Genomic DNA, 17406 nt, shown 5'->3' with positions numbered 1-17406 from the left:
CAATTAAGCTCTCACCAAACTAATTATGCTGAGTCCTTGTTATCCACTGACTGAGCGTGGACCTGCGAGGTCAGCCACGTATTACTGGGAATGCTGTTAAAGGAGCCCCTCTCACATGGTGTCCTGTGAATCCTTTTTACCATGAGGTAAACTGCATTGGACATCCTGTGCTGGCAAAGTATAAACTATCAATAATTGGCATGTTGCTGGAATTATAGTTATGATGGAAAAAACTCAGGGCCCAGGAATTTCGAAGGGGTATGTTGTAGAATCTGGGGTGGAGTGTGGGTCACGTGTACAGCTGGAGCTGGGAACACCAGGAGATGAGGAACATGGATAGGTTGGGCTGGAACTGGGGTAAAGAGTGCTCGCATGTTTCACTTTGATACTTACAAAGAGGTGGTCACAACTGTGGAGGGCTGACCAGTCCTTATCACTGCAGCCTGAGTCTCATTGTCAACAGCTTCGGAGTTCAAAGTGTAAGGTAAATTTATTATCAACATATGTGCATGTCACCATGTATACTACTTTGAGATTTATTTTCATGTAGGCACTCACAAAAGAACAAAGAAGTACAATAGAACGAATGAAAACTACAAAGACTGACAAACTAGTTTCACTTGTATCTGCGTTTCATTAGAAAACTGCACACTAATAAATAGAACATGGCCTGTTTGTTGTAATCAATGGGGCCGTAATTATTGCTGGAAAATGCGAAACAATGTGGAGTTATCATGCATGTAAAGAGAGGTCATTCCACTACAACTCCCTGATACCACTTCTTAAAGCAATGGGGTGTGAAGAAATTAAACTCCCTCAAAGTTTTGGAGGATCCAGATTCTTAGTTGCAAAAAAATCCCACCCATGCCGCTGCTTGAAAGTTCAAGTGTACGACAGCTTGGTGAGCTGCTCAGTTGTAGGCATTTCTGAGAAGAGCATTCACAAAATGAAGACAACTGGCAGTATGGTGAAAGGACTTCAGACAATGACCTTTAAAGCAATAATCTCTGTAAAGAATATATCGCTAACTTTGGCAATTTCAGCACCCGTGTCATCACATGCTCTTTCTTGATAAATAGAAGAAACTGACAAGCCAATAATTCCTGACAACGTAAAGCTTTTAAAACCACAGCTTCCTAATACACAATAGTCCGCCTAACATGTCCCACATTCTGGAAATAATCTATATTTAAAACTGCTCACAGAAGCACTGGTATCAGACTAAAAAGACCGATTCAGAGAGGAAAAATAATAGTTTTTGTGTTTTTATTTAAACTCTTATTTTCTCCCCACATTATCAAAAAGATTATGCAAAGTTCATAGTGCTTTTTTAAAAATAAATAAAAAATGTAGATTCTGGAAATCTAGTATAAAAATAGAAAAGGCAGGAGAGATTCGGCAGGTCAGACAGCATCTGGGGAAAGGGAAACAGAATTAAGGTTTCAGGTCATTGACATTTCATCAGAGATGATGGATGTGCTTGGACTTGCAGAAACATGCCGAAATGCAGACTCGTGCATACATACAGTACTCTATATTCTTCACCCACTGCCTGAAAGGGTGGTGGGAGCACAGCCAGTGACAGCTTGCTCTTGAATCTCCTGGGCTTAGAGGGTTACAAGCCAACGCCTGAGAGGTGGGATTAATTTGGATGGGTGCCCGCAGGCTGGTGTGCGCGTGACCTGTTTCCATGCCGTACCATTCTACGACTCTATACCAAACGTGGGTGTATGCGTCCACAGCGAAACTGGCCTGCATCTGCTTATCTGGACTCAGATGTAGGCCCAGGCCTTTACCTTAGGCCCGCACCTTGCGTCTGCCTGTGTGCACAAGCTACAGCTTGTTGGGCTCTGGGCCTGTGTGTGCATCAGTTATCAGTGACTGATGAACCACCTACTAGAGTCCCCTTCCTGTATATACTTAAGCACTCTGGGGAGGGGAAGCAAAGGGCCAAACGAACAGTTTTAGCATTCCCAGGGAATTACCCTAGCAGGAATGAGCACTAGATATTTTGGCTATGCTGCGGCACAGCAGTGACCAGCACTGTTCGATAAAACAGTTTACTTTGGAGCCGGTAGGGACATATATTTTCACCTACAGAACATCCTGATTGGACATCCTCGAGGACATCATGGATGTGGAGAGGACACAAGTGGTGGAATGCTTGAAAGATCAAGCTCGGACTAATGCTGAGCTCACAGGAAAGAGAGGCAAATCTACAGAGGCAACCTCGTGGGAAGCTGAAAGAGTAATGTGACTGGATATAAACCGGCATTGGATCACATCAAGGCACAACGTGTAGAGCTGCTGTTTCACAGTTCCAGTGATCTGGGTTCCATCAGGACCCGTAGTGCTGCCCTTGTGGAGCCTGCACGCTCTCCCTGTGAGAGTGTAAGTTTACTCTGGGTGCTCAGACTTCTTCGCGCATCTCAGAGACGTGAGATTAGGAGGTTAATCGGTCACAGTAAATCGTTCCTTTAGAGTAGCTGAGTGGTAGAATCTGGGATATGGGAGAGAGGAGGGTTGCTGATGGGAATGTGGGGAGAGTGAAATGGGATAAGAGAGGGATTAGTGAAATTGGTGCAGATTCAATGGGCCAAAAGGCCTGCATCTGTACTGCAGGACTCTGTAGAGTCACGTTAGTGAGGATGATCCAAGCCTCAGACTGGCATCGGTTCTGAGCAGCTCTGTGAAAGATGAACCAGAGACCTGCATAAATCTGGGGAAGAAGGTTTGGAGTTTAGGTACTTGCAAGTTGAAGGCACATCCCTCCAATGGTGGAGTGATTGAATTCCGGGTTATCAAATGTCCTGAGTTAGAGGTGTGAAAATAACTTGGAAGCTTTCAAGACTAGAGGAATTTAGAGGATAGGGAACGGTGAAATCATTAGCAGGATTATAAAATGGAGATTTTATGCGCCAATTGAGTGGGTGGATTATAATACCAAATGTGGTCTTCTCCATCTGTAACACACAGAAGGTCATCAGGGCATATGGCCCAAAATGCCGGTTGCGTATTCCTCTCCATAGATGCTGCCTGACCTTCTGAATTCCTCCAACATTTTGTGTGTGTTATTCTGGATTTCCAGCATCTGCAGAATCTCTTGTGTTTATCATTCACTTCATCTGTAGCAATCTTGCAAGTAATTAGTGGTATGCAGTTTATTTTCACTTCGGCGTACTTGAGAGCTGAAATCACTGCCTGTGGTGTGCTTCATTGCCCTTGCACAAGTTTGCCAGCTATTTACTAACTGCATCAGCTGGGGCCACCAGAGGGAACACAAGAGCTGCAGAGGCCTGACACTGCACTGAGCCGCAGAGCGAATAAACAGAGCACGTTATCAAAAAGTGCAACGGATGCAGATGACAATCTGACCTGATAATGGATTAGCTGGTGATCTACTCTGTTCCTAAAGCAATTATAAAAGGATGTAACACCAATTGTCAAAAATTCTCTAACGTCACCTTTGTAATCCTTTTAATATATTGGCTTGATACTAAAACTGATATCTGATGCTATGTGGAAAAAGGCCAATAAAGAAACGCTCTGAGCTCGGGCTTATAACATTCTTGATGTTCGAGCCCATGTGGTCATGGACACTCATGGACAACACTTATCAGACTTCGGACCTGCTCTGGCAGGTTGAGAACCCCACCCACTTGTGATTCTCACCCTTCCCTCCCCAATTCGCACCTCTCTCCAGGCACATGACACTTGACGCTTATTCCCTGAAACTATTTGGAATCTGAACTCCTTTCCAGCAATCTCTGTACCTAAACCCTGAAACTTCTTCCTCAGATTTATCCAGGACTCAGTTTTGTCTTTCTGACTTTGTAGAGCAACTCAGAACCGATGCCAGTCCGAGGCTTGGATCATCCTCACTAACGTGACTCTACAGAGTCCTGCAGTACAAATGCAGGCCTTTTGGCCCATTGAATCTGCGGCCACTTACACTAATCCTACACTTATCCCATTTTATTCTCCCCACATTCCCATCATCAACTCCCCTCCCCACCCCACACATCCTAGGTTCTATCATTCAACTATACAAAAGCAGTAATTTACAGTGGCCAGTAATCTTCCCCCCCCCCCACTCTGAACATTCCCAACCCAATTCTAATTCAAAGTGCAAAGTTCAAAGTAAATTCATTACTGAAGTATTATTGTGTCACCACATACAACCCTGAGTTTCATTTTTTTGTGGGCAAATTCAATAAATCCATAATAGAATAATAACCATAATAGAATCAATGAAAGACCGCACCAACTTGAGCATTCAAGCAGTGTGCAAAAGTCAACAAACTGTGCAACTACAGAAAGAAAGAAATAATAATAAATCAATAAACAATAAATATTGAGAACATGAGATGAAGAGTCCTTGATAGTGAGTCCACAGGTAGTGGGAACATCTCAGTGACTATGAAAACATTTCAGTGATGAGGCAAGTGAAGTTGAGTGAAGATTTCCCCTTTGGTTCAAAAGCCTGATGGTTGAGGGATAATAACTGTTCCTGAACATGATGCTGTGAGTCTTTAGGCTCTTGTATCTTCCTCCTGATGGCAGCAGCAAGAAGAGAGCATGTCCCTGATAATGGATGGCACTTTCCCGTGACAACACTTTGTGTAGATATGCTCAGTGGTGGGGAGGGAGTTCCACCGTCCCAAGCCACTGTTTTGATGTCTTTACCCACCACTCCTCCCCCTCTTCCTCCTGCAACACACAGCAGGCCCCCTGCTTCCCTCTGCTTAGTTTATAATAGTGAGGGGCACTGGGATTGCTGAGCTCGGTATGCACAAACGTAATAGAATTTCGCAGCATTGGGCTCTCTGTGAAACATTTAGTGGTCAGCCATGCAAGGCTTTCCAGAATGGTTAGAATTTTAGGCCAATAACATGTAGGGAGTAAGGCTTGTTGGACTGGAAGAGGAAGGCTTTAAAGGTTGAATCAACTGAGGACTCATCATGGCATGTTGTCCTCCCCCTTTCTTGACCCAGTATCGACTGCCCACCACCATGTTGAGAGTGTACTTGAAGTGATACACAAGCTTCACAGCTCAGTACACCATTCTAACTCTTCCCCTTTAGGATGCAACAACATGAGGGATAAAAACAGGCAGCTTGAGCTCTGCTGATACCAGCACTTCATTTCAGAAACCCACATTCACTCCAATCCCCCCCACATGGCTCTTTATCTGTCATAAGGCAGCTATAAAGGGCCAAATGGCATACCCCTGCTTCTAAATCTTACATAGTGCTCGATGGTAGGGACCTGATGTCGCCATTGCTCTCTGCGATCGGAATAATTTCCCCTCTGTCAGCCAGGTTCTGGATGCTGTGCTGGCCAGATGACGGTGGGCAGAGTGTGCAATCCTCTGCCAGCTGGGCCAATTCAGGCCATGTCTCAGCCTTGTCCCTGGCGGAAGACGTGGGCTGCTGGTTGGCCTCTGTTGTTGGTGAAGAGAGGAGGATTGGTTAAAGTAGCAGCATTTCCTGCTCTTTTGTGGGATGTTGAATAACTGATTGAATAGCAGGCTCATGTGGGAAGCAGCCTGGATTATGTTCAAAGTGCTTCAGTGAGTCCTGAACCCGTAACTCCGAGCCAAGCACATGCCAACTGAACCACGTTGCTGAAATGTAAAAATCCCACCACTTGACTGCAGTTACCCTGTTCTCAGAAGCAAAATTTTAGGCCTGGCTGACAATATATCGCCATGATTTCCCCATCTCACTCAGTGTCAACCACAAATATTAGGCCTGTATTCCCGAGCAGTCACTGGAGGGTTTACAGTGATTACAAAGCTTGTTAGCACAGACAGGAAGGTGTACTTTCCTCTGGTGGAGAGTGAAGAACCAGTAGGATAGCCTGAAAATTACTGATGTAAATGAGGTGGAGATGGGAGCCTCCATGGAGATGCATCCATGCTTCCATGGTCACTGATGGTGCAGTGAACAGAATCATTGAGGCATCTCCCACCCCTATGATTCACACTCACAAGGTCAAACCAATCTCAATAATCTCAGATGGGTGACTGAAGTAGGTCAAAGAACTTCTGCCAGTACTGACTCTGTTATGTATGATACCTTAAACATAGGATTTGTGTGTAAAAGGAACATAGCAGACTACAAAAGTTGTGAATGGTCAGGAGGAAAGTGACATGAGTTCAGGGGGATGCAGACAGTCTAGTGAAGAGGATGGACCTGTGGCAGATGACGTTTCATAAAGAAAAGTACCAAGTGGTGTAATTTGGTAGGAAGTATAAGGAGAAAAAATGCAAGTACAAATTCTCAAATGTGTACATGGATGGACATATGCCTAGCTTCAAAAACAGACATGTGGATTACCAAAGTAAGGCACTTATAACAGCGCTCTATAACAGGCAAGCTCAGCCACAGTTAGAATATTACATCCTGTTCTTGCACTCCAAGCATCAGAGGATGCAGAATCCTTGCTGAAGATGCAGAAAAGGCCTTCTGAAATGTAGTAAAATGTAACTGAAAGGCTTGAGACACTAGAAAAGCTCCCCTTACATGTCAAAAGCTTAAAAAACAGAGCAGAGACGTTCAAAGTAATGAGTGGCCTCAACAGAGTACAGAGAAGAAATATTCTCGTTGATGGAAGGACAGAGAACACAGAATCTTCATTCACCTAGTAATCTCTCATTCTGCTTCTCGCTGTGTTGATCTGCCTGGAAAAGTACAAAGCCTAACCAACTTTTATCAATGCCCATCAAATGCATCCAATCTGGAGGCATCATGGTTCAAGAAACTGCGGAGAGTTGTGGCCACAGCTCAGCACATCAGGGAATCCAGCCACTCCTCTGTGGGCTCTGTTTACACCTCTTACTGTATCAGTAAAGAAGCCAGCATCATATAAGACCCACATACCCTGGACATTTTCCATGGTCTCCCCTCTTCCATTAGGCATAAGGTACAAAAGCCTGAAAGAGCATACCTCCAGGATCAAGGACAGTTTCTATCCCGCTATTAGAAGAATATTGGATGGTTCCCTAGTATAATAAGTTGGACTCTCGACCTCCCAGTCTACCTCATTATGATCTTACACCTTATTGTTTACCTGCACTGCACTTCCCCTGTAGCGGTTACACTTTATTCCGCACTGTTATTGTTTTACCTTGTTCTACCTCATTGCACTGTGCATTGATCTGATCGGTGTGAACAGTTTGCAAGACAAGCTTTTCACTGCATCTTGGTACATGTGGCAATAATAAACAAATTCCAATTCCATTGTTCGCCACCGCTACCTATCACCAGACACTCTTGTCCTTTCTCGCAAGAGCTACATTTATCCACTGAATGCATCATTCTTTTAGGGAAGTGTGATGCAGCGTTATGGACCTCCTGCCCTCCAAGGGAATGTCGGGCTGGAGCCACATTGGCTGCACAAGCTCCCTGAAGCACAACACTGAATGGACAGGAGTGGAGGATTCCGCCCTTCACTTCTCAACAGTTATTCATTTGGATGCTCGAGCCCGAGGGTGGTTTGCCGCTGGGGAAGTTGTGTGAGGGAATAGTTAAAAGAAATCTTTGGGATGTTCTGTTATAAGTCATAGCTGATTTTCATTTTAACTCCAGCTATTGTCTGTGATGTGTGACCTCTAATATCCAAAACTTTCAACATTCATATTTAAAAAAGAGCCTTCAGCTTCAGCTTTGAAGCATTCACCATTGTGTCCTTAATGGTCTGTAGCGGAAGAGAAATACAGATCTCCAGTGTTCTTCACGTGACTGACCTCACCCCTGAAAAAGTGCGCACGAAAACAGAAACAGAAACACGATAAACTGATGTCAATACTTGGTTTCGTTCATCTGTTTCCCATGTCTGTTCCTTATAATATATGCAACAAACTGTAGAAGGCATTTAAAAAAAATACCCGATAAGTGCTTTGATAACTGGAGAATCAATTCTGACATTGAAATCTGGCACAGTCTTCAAATGCAATCTGACAAAATTTTAATTCTCTGATTGGATGTTCATCTTCCAAACTAAACTGATCTACAAGCTGAACAAATGTCAACAGCTCTCTTAGTAACGTATACAATATTTTCAACTGGCTGCTAACCTGTTTTCTCTTTGCCAGTTCTGAGCAAAATGTTTCTCTTTCCACAGCTCCAGCTAAGGACCCTTTTCAGTCTTTGTCAGAACTGGCCCGCTATGCCTGCTACCAATACAACCCTGAGATTCTTTTTCTGCGGGCATACTGCGGCAAACCATGTATATCTGTCTGGACACGCCCCTCTGCTGACTGCTCCTGTGGCTCCTCCTACAGACCCCTGGATAAAGGTGATTGCGTCTCTGTTCCTCCCACAGTCATCCAGCATGGACGTACTCTGTTTTACTGCTAATAAAACCCTTTCAGTATTTACTCTATTTCCAGTCTTTTGGAGTTATTGGTGGTGCATCACATACTCAGCAAATCTATAGAACAGTAACCATATACAGGATCTGTAAACTGTAAACAAACTGTGAATGCAGATATAAAAAAAAGTAATAAATAACAAGCATGAAGTGACAATGTTACAGCGTCCTTAAATGAGTGTAGTTATCCCCTTTTGTTCAAGAGCCAGAACCTTTCACCCTTAACCCATGGCCTCTAGTTGTAGTCTCACCCAATCACAGTGGAAGAAGTTTGCTTACATCTACCCTATCTACATCCCTCATAATTTTATACACTTCTGTCAAATCTCCCCTCATTCTATAATGCTCCAGGGAATGAAGTCGGAGCCTATTTGACCTTACTCTATAACTCAGGTCCTTAAGACCTGGCAACATCCTTGTAAGTTTTCTCTGGACTCTTTCAATCTTATTGATATCGTTCCTGTAGGTGAGTGACCAGATACATCGGGGATATTCAAGAAACTCTTCAATTGGCATGTAGACCAATGAGAAATGGAGATCTATGTGGGAGGAAGGGTAACATTGATCTTGGAATAGGTCTAAATATTGAACTATCATGTACTGTGCTTTACTATTCTGTGTTCTATGTCCTAAAAAGTGAGCATAATCGTTCTCTTAGCATGAGCAGAGACTGTGCTGATGTCTGATTTGAAGAAAAACTTCCCTTTACTTATTGTTTTTCAACCTGATGGTAGCATTACCACTTACTGACAATTTTTCATATATGGACAGTCACATTTTGCCTCCTGGCAACAAGCAGTGTCAAAGTCCATCCAAAACTACTAGAAACTTCGCAAGCTTGTTTAAAGTTCAATGTTCAAAGTATTTTCTACCTATGTATTCACCATATACTGTCTTAATTTTCTTGCAGGCATTTACAGGAAAAAAAGAAATACAGTAGAGTTTTTTTTTAGAACTATACTCGAGCAGACAAAAAGGGTGACAAATAATCAAGGTGCAAAAGAAGATAAATTATGCAAATAAAATTATTACTGAGAACATGAGTTGTAAAGGGTCCTGTAGGTCATAGAATCAGTTAAGAATAGTGGTGAATGAAGTTATCCATGTCAGTTCAGGAGCCTGATAGCTGTAATGTAGTAACTGTTTCCTAGTGGTGTGGATCCTAAGGCGTCTGTACCTCCTGCCTGATGGTAATAGTAGTGAGAAGAGAGCATGGTCTGGATGATGGGGCTGGGGGGTGGGGGGGGGGGGTCTTGGATGATGGATACTACTTTCTTCTGGCAGCATTCCATGTAAACGTGCTCAAAGGTGGGGAAGAATTTGCCAGTGATTGACTAGGCTGTATCCACCATTTTCAGTAGTCTTTTCCATTCCTGGCCATTGGTGTCTCCATACTAGGCCATGAGTCGACCAGTCAGGATGCAAACACTCTGCACTGATAGAAGTTTATCAAGGTTTTTGGTGACATGCCAAAACTATGCAAATTTCCAAGACATTAAAGGTGCTGCTGTGCCTTCTTAGTGATGACTTTTATGTGCTGATCCCGTGACAGATCCTCTGATCTGTTAACACCAAGGAATTTAAAGTTACAGACCCTCTCCACCTCCATTCCCCAGACGAGGCCAGGTTCATGGATCTCCAGAGGTGAGCCATTGTTGTAATGAGTAACAGGCAAGCAGATGGTCAACAGGTCTGTTTTACTTTGCATGATCAAAGGAAGTTACAGCTTATGTCAAAAGCAGTCTATAAATCAGATGCACTTGGATAAATACCTCACCTGCACTGACTGTGATGGCCTCCATGAACTGATCCCGCCAGGAATGTGTCCCGACCACAAGTGCAAGGTTCGTCTTCTTTATGAGCTTATCCACTGTGCTCTGCCAATTAGAGGATGCAGAATTAATGGCCGGATCTAATGCACAATGAATCACCCAATAACATTCGACATATCCTGCATTTACCAGTTCCTTGAAAAAGCTCTTCCACTAGTCCCAAATACTTGCTCCCACTGTGGCCTCCTCTACATCGGTGAGTCTCGAAGCAGATTGGGGGTTCCCTTTGCTAAGTACCTTTACTCCATCTGCCATAAGTGCCAGGATCTGCTACTGGCCAGCCATTTTAATTCCACTTCCCATTCTCACACAGACAGCTCTATCCATCGCCTCCCCTAATGCAACATTGAGCCAAATGCAGGTTGGAGGAACAATGCCTCATATTTTGTCTCAGTAGTCTCCAACCTGACAGCATTAACATCAATTTCTCTGACTTATGTTAACCACTTCCCCCAGTCCCCCCACAACCTCCTGTTTTCCCTTATCCACCAGCTCCTTTACTTCTTCCCTTTCCCCTCCTCGCCATCACATCACCCTCACCTTCCTCTGGTTCCTCACCTCCTTTCCGTTGCTTCCACTCCTGTTGGATCCTTCTCCTTCAGCCCTATGCTCCTTCCACCTATCACCTGCCAGCTTCTCACGACACTCTCTTTCTCACTTCCTATCTCCCCCTCTCATCAATTACCCAGCAGCTCCTGCTTATCCCCTCCCCATCTCATCAATTACCCAGCAGCTCCTGCTTATCCCCTCCCCCTCTCATCAATTACCCAGCAGCTCCTGCTTATCCCCTCCCCCACCATTTTATTTTAGCTTTTGCTCTCTACCTTTCTGGTTCTGTTGAAGGGTTTCAGCCGGACTATTCATCCCATCCACCCCACCCCCCGACCCCAGATGCTGCCTGACCTATTCAGTGTCTCCAGCAATTTTGTGTGTGATACACATGTCTAGGAAGACTTTCTGTAAACTTGAAGAACTTCAAGTTGCTGGGGCACAGCCTTCCCTTTCGCAAATCATGTTAAATACCTTTGATAATCGCTTGCCTAGTTGGTCAAATATTGCATTTACAAGGACACCCTGGAACATCTGACCTATTATTGACGTCAAGCTAATGGGCCTATAATTATCTAGTTCTGCTTTTGCCCTATTTGAAAAATTGGATGTACACTGGCATAATTCCAGTTTGGGAAACATTAACATTTTCATTGCTATCAGCACTATTAATTGCTGCCGGTTGCTGGTCATTCTCAGGAGTCAAAGTGTGCATCTGGCTTTTCTGCCATTGCTTGAGACTTCCTTTATTGAGTACCTTTCAGTAACTGAACATAATCAATGATCTCCTCACCTACTCACATTTCAGATTATTTTACTTGTCACATGTACATTGAAATGTAAAATGTGAAAATGTGTCATTTGTGTTAACGACCAACATGACCTAAGAATGTGCAAGCTACTTGGAGAAGGAAGTCTGAGAATCGGAACGGGAGTGCTGCGGGAGCCATTTTGATTTTTTTCTTCTCATCGGGGTTAAGAGAGGCGGGACTGCGCAGGCATGTGATGTCGGGCAGTGAAGCGCGGAAGATTTAAAAGGAACGCAGCCTCATATAGCGGGCAGCATCGTTTGCGGGCAGCAGAGTGAGCCGGGAGCAGAGTGAAGGCTTAAGGGCTTTGGCTCAACGGGGTTAGGCGGAAACGGGTGAGGCAAGGTAGGTTTAATTTTCAATTTTTCCTGTTATTTGAGGAAAGGGGGAATTATGAGTGAGAGGGCAGCTTGTTGTTCTTGGTGTCGATCCTGGAGTCTCCTAGCCTCCCGGACGTCCACATCTGCGCCAGGTGCGCCGAGCTGCAGCTCCTAAGGGACCGAGTTAGGGAACTGGAGCTGCAGCTCGATGACCTTCGTCTGGTCAGGGCGAGTAAGGAGTTGATAGAGAGGAGTTATAAGTAGGTGGTCACACCAGGGCCACAGGAGGCAGACAAGTGCATCATGGTTAGGAGAGGGAAGGGGAAGAGTCAGATACTAGAGAGTACCCCTGTGGCTGTACCCCTTGACAATAAGTACTCCTGTTTGAGCACTGTTGGGGGGGACAGCCTACCTGGGGGCCGTGCCTCCAGCACAGAGTCCGGCCCTGTGGCTCAGAAGGGTAGGGAAAGGAAGAGGAAGGCAGTAGTAATAGGGGACTCGATAGTTAGGAGGGTCAGATAGGTGATTCTATGGACGCAGTCAGGAGACTCAGATGGTAGTTTGCCTCCCTGGTGCCAGCGTCTGGGATGTTTCTGATCGTATCCAAGATATCCTGAAGTGGGAGGGTGAGGAGCCAGAGGTCATGGTACATTTAGGTACCAATGACACAGGTAGGAAAAGGGAGGAGGTCCTGAAAAGAGAATATAGGGAGTTAGGAAGGGAGTTGAGAAGAAGGACCGCAAAGGTAGTAATCTCGGGATTAGTGCCTGTGGCACGCAACAGTGAGAGTAGGAATGGAATGAGGTGGAGGATAAATGCGTGGCTGAGGGATTGGAGCAAGGGGCAGGGTTTGAAGTTTCTGGATCATTGGGACCTCTTTTGGGGCAGGTGTGACCTGTACGAAAAGGACGGGTTGCACTTGAATCCTAGGGGGACCAATATCCTGGCGGAGAGATTTGCTAAAGCTACTGGGGAGACTTTAAACTAGAATGGTTGGGGGTGGGAATCAAATTGAAGAGTCTAGGAGAGAGGAGGTTAGTACACAAATAGAGAAAGCTTGTAGACAGTGTGTGAGGGAGGATAGGCAGGTGATAGAGAAGGGGAGCGCTCAGACCGAAGATGTAAGGGAGAAAGAAGAAAAAGAAGATAGTAAAGTTGTTTGCACGGTTAGGGATAAACAGAGAGTAAGAGGTGGAGAATTTCTTAAATGCGTTTATTTTAATGCTAGGAGCATTGCAAGAAAGGTGGATGAGCTTAGAGCATGGATTGATACCTGGAAATATGATGTTGTAGCTATAAATGAAACATGGTTGCAGGAGGGGTGTGATTGGCAACTAATTATTCCTGGATTTCACTGCTTCAGGTGTGATAGCATTGGAGGAGCAAGAGGGGGAGGTGTTGCATTGCTTGTCAGAGAAAATATTACAGCGGTGCTTTGGCAGGATAGATTAGAGGGCTCGTCTAAGGAGGCTATTTGGGTAGAATTGACGAATGGGAAAGGTGTAGTAACACTTATAGGGGTGTATTATAGACCACCTAATGGGGAGCAAGAATTGGATGAGCAAATTTGTAAGGAGGTAGCAGATATTTGTAGTAAGCACAAGGTTGTGACTGTGGGAGATTTTAATTTTCCACACATAGATTGGGAAGCCCATTCTGTAAAAGGGCTGGATGGTTTGGAGTTTGTAAAATGTGTGCAGGATAGTTTTTTGCAGTAATACATAGAGGTACCGACTAGAGAAGGAGCAGTGTTGGATCTTCTGTTAGGGAATGAAATAGGTCAGGTGACGGAGGTATGTGTTGGGGAGCCCTTCGGGTCCAGTGATCACAATGCCATTAGTTTCAATATAACTATGGAGAAGGATAGGACTGGACCCAGGGTTGAGATTTTTGATTGGAGAAAGGCTAACATTGAGGAGATGCGAAATGATTTAGAAGGAGTGGATTGGGACAATTTGTTTTATGGGAGCGATGTAATAGAAAAATGAAGGTCATTTAAAGGTGAAATTTTGAGGGTACAGAATCTTTATGTTCCTGTTAGGTTGAAAGGAAAGGTTAAAAGTTTGAGAGAGTCATGGTTTTCAAGGGATATTAGAAACTTGGTTCAGAAAAAGAGAGAGATCTACAATAAATATAGGCAGCATGGATTAAATGAGGTGCTCAAGGAATATAAAGAATGTAAAAAGAATCTTAAGAAAGAAATTAGAAAAGCTAAAAGAAGATATGAGGTTGCTTTGGCAAGTAGGGTGAAAATAAATCCAAAGGGTTTCTACAGTTATATTAACAGCAAAAGGATAGTGAGGGATAACATTAGTCCCTTAGAAAATCAGAGTGGACAGCTATGTGTGGAGCCAAAAGAGGTGGGGGAGATTTTGAACAATTTCTTTTCTTCGGTATTCACTAAGGAGAAGGATATCGAACTGTGTAAGGTAAGGGAAGCAAGTAGGGTAGTTATGGAAACTATGATGATTAAAGAAGAGGAAGGACTGGAGCTTTTAAAGAATATAAAAGTGGATAAGTCTCCAGGTCCTGACAGGATATTCCCTAGGACCTTGAGGGAAGTTAGTGTGGAAATAGCAGGGGCTCTGACAGAAATATTTCCAATGTCATTAGAAACGGGGATGGTGCCGGAAGATTGGCGTATTGCTCATGTGGTTCCATTGTTTAGAAAGGGTTCTAAGAGTAAACCTAGCAATTATTGGCCTGTAAGTTTGACGACAATGGTTGGTAAGTTAATGGAAAGTATTCTTAGAGATGGTATATATAATTATCTGGATAGACAGGGTCTGATTAGGAACAGTCAGCATGGATTTGTGCGTGGAAGGTCATGTTTGACAAATCTTGTTGAATTTTTTGAAGAGGTTACTAGAAAAGTTGACAAGGGTAAAGCAGTGGATATTGTCTATATGGACTTCAGTAAGGCCTTTGACAAGGTTCTACACGTAAGGTTAGTTAGGAAGGTTCAATCGTTGGGTATTAATATTGAAGTAGTAAAACGGATTCAAGAGTGGCTGGATGGGAGATGCCAGAGAGTAGTGGTGGATAACTGTTTGTCAGGTTGGAGGCCGGTGACTAGTGGTGTGCCTCAGGGATCTGTACTGGGTCCAATGTTGTTTGTCATATACATTAATGATCTGGATGATGGGGTGGTAAATTGGATTAGTAAGTATGCAGGTGATACTAAGATAGGTGGTGTTGTGGATAATGAAGTAGGTTTTCAAAGTTTGCAGAGAGATTTAGGCCAGTTAGAAGAGTGGGTTGAAAGATGGCAGATGGAGTTTAATGCTGGTAAGTGTGAGGTGCTACATTTTGGTAGGCCTAATCAAAAGAGGACAACATGGTAAATGGTTGGGCATTGAGGAATGCTGAACAGAGTGATCTAGGAATAATGGTGCATTGTTCCCTGAAGGTGGAATCTCATGTGGATAGAGTGGTGAAGAAAGCTTTTGGTATGCTGGCCTTTATAAATCAGAGCATTGAATATAGGAGTTGGGATGTAATGTTAAAATTTTACAAGGCATTAGTGAGGCCAAATTTGGAGTATTGTGTACAGTTCTGGTCACTGAATTATAGGAAAGATGTCAACAAAATAAAGAGAGTACAGAGGAGATTTACTAGAATGTTACTTGGGTTTCAGCACTTAAGTTACAGAGAAAGTTTGAACAAGTTAGGTCTTTATTCTTTGGAGCGTAGAAGGTTGAGGGAGGACTTGACAGAGGTATTTAAAATTATGAGGAGGATAGATAGAGTTGACATGGATAGGCTTTTTCCATTGAGAGTAGGGGAGATTCAAACAAGAGGACATGAGTTGAGAATTAGGGGGCAAAAGTTTAGGGGTAACACGAGTGGGAACTTCTTTACTCGGAGAGTGGTAGCTGTGTGGAATGAGCTTCCAGTAGAAGTGGTAGAGGCAGGTTCAAAATGGTCATTTAAAGTAAAATTGGATAGGTATATGGACAGGAAAGGAATGGAGGGTTATGGACTGAGTGCAGGTTGGTGGGACTAGGTGAGAGTAAGCATTCGGCAAGGACTAGAAGGGCCGAGATGGTCTGTTTCCATGCTGTAATTGTTATATGGTAATATGGTTATTGCAATGACTACAAATCTACTGTTAGCTGATCCAATAAAAGCTTGTGTTATTTTTACCTGTGTATAGCACTTGTAGTCCCATTTTACTTATAACTTATTTGCTTTTTGAAGCCATTTGGACTTCATAAAAACTCACCCATCCTTAAGGTACATAATGTTCTTCATTTTTAAACTTGCTGTTAAAAGCTTTTTATTTATATTCTGTCATGGTGTTGTCAACACACATCATGACTTATCCAACCAACCTCTTCCAAACGCTCTGTCATTTTATCAAATTAAGTTTTTTTTTTGAAATTTACTTCTGGAGACACCTTGTTCCTTAAGTTCTATCAACCAACTGAATCAGATATTGCGATTAGGTATTATCTCATATGGACGTCTAACACCAAGTCAAGTTCAGTATTAAGCGCTAGACTTACCAAATAAGACTAAGTTAGGATATTTCAACAAATTTTATTAATTAGGCGGTCATTGGAAGAAATAAAGTGTTTCTCCCCGTGCTCTTTATTGCAACAAAGTTTCTTTTGTTAGCAGGGACATACCTCTTATAAACAAGTACAGTACTTCTAATCTACTACAGGGTCACTGGCTCAACAGTCACCACTTTGCTGAAAGCCACTTTCAACACTAATGCTGTGCCTCTGACCACTTTAAAGAAAAGACACAGTGGTACAGTAGACGATGCTCCAGCCATCTGAGTTCTTTCCCGACCCCTGAATCTGTCAGTGTGGAACCTTCAGGATCTCCCTTGTGAGCCCATTGCTTTCCCGAGATACTTGCCTCCCTCCTGCATCCCAAAGATATGCTGCTTTGCTAGGTTGATTGCCTGTTGTAATTGATCCTGAGGGGCTGTCTAAGAAGGCCTTATTTGTTAGAAAACCCAAAGTCCTCGACCTGTACTTTAATTTCCAATATCCCCATTTTGCTTTATCCGTCGGCACAGCCCAGTGCATATTTAAACATGAACATCCAAACGGTAGCCACGCTGGTCAACTGGTCAGCAATTCTACATAAACCTTAAAGTGCACTTCGCAAGTAGTGAGAGTGCCTTGGGAACTGGAACTTCCAACCTTGCTGGGAAAATGATAATCAAGCAAAATAGTTGTTATTTTGTAAGATTGCTTGACACTGGTACTGACAAAATGATGCAGCAATCACTGTGAGTAGGTTTAATTGCTGTGGTTCTATTGTCATTAATTAAAGCCAGAAGAGTGCCAAGTTTGCTGTTTGTTTTTTTTTATTTGTAATGCTACAATAAGAGAGTGCTACTTTTAGAAGAGGAATTACTGTTTGACTAATTCCATGTGTTCTCCCGCCCTGCAGAGTCCCGCGTGCCTCATTGTTCCTCTCACTTTCTCAGCATGGGGAGTTGGAGCCAGGTTTGCAGGTGAGCTCGAACACGTTAACATAGCTCAGTTAGCACTCCCCATA

The 17406-nt window shown here is 43.5% G+C and overlaps 1 protein-coding gene across 6 annotated transcripts in view; it reads right to left on the bottom strand.

Annotated features, from left to right (window-relative positions):
- slc8a3 (solute carrier family 8 member 3) overlaps positions 1–17406 on the bottom strand; it is a 482997-nt gene that overhangs the window by 38038 nt on the left and 427553 nt on the right. For all 6 annotated transcript variants that reach the window (XM_073040235.1, XM_073040234.1, XM_073040238.1 and 3 more), the window contains one exon: positions 10154–10253. In XM_073040235.1, the coding sequence (XP_072896336.1) occupies positions 10154–10253 (100 nt within the window). The remainder of the gene's footprint in view (positions 1–10153; positions 10254–17406) is intronic.

This window comes from Hemitrygon akajei, chromosome 3 (genome assembly GCF_048418815.1).
Source record: "Hemitrygon akajei chromosome 3, sHemAka1.3, whole genome shotgun sequence".
NCBI lineage: Eukaryota > Metazoa > Chordata > Chondrichthyes > Myliobatiformes > Dasyatidae > Hemitrygon > Hemitrygon akajei.
This window is presented reverse-complemented; position numbering and strand designations above follow the sequence as displayed.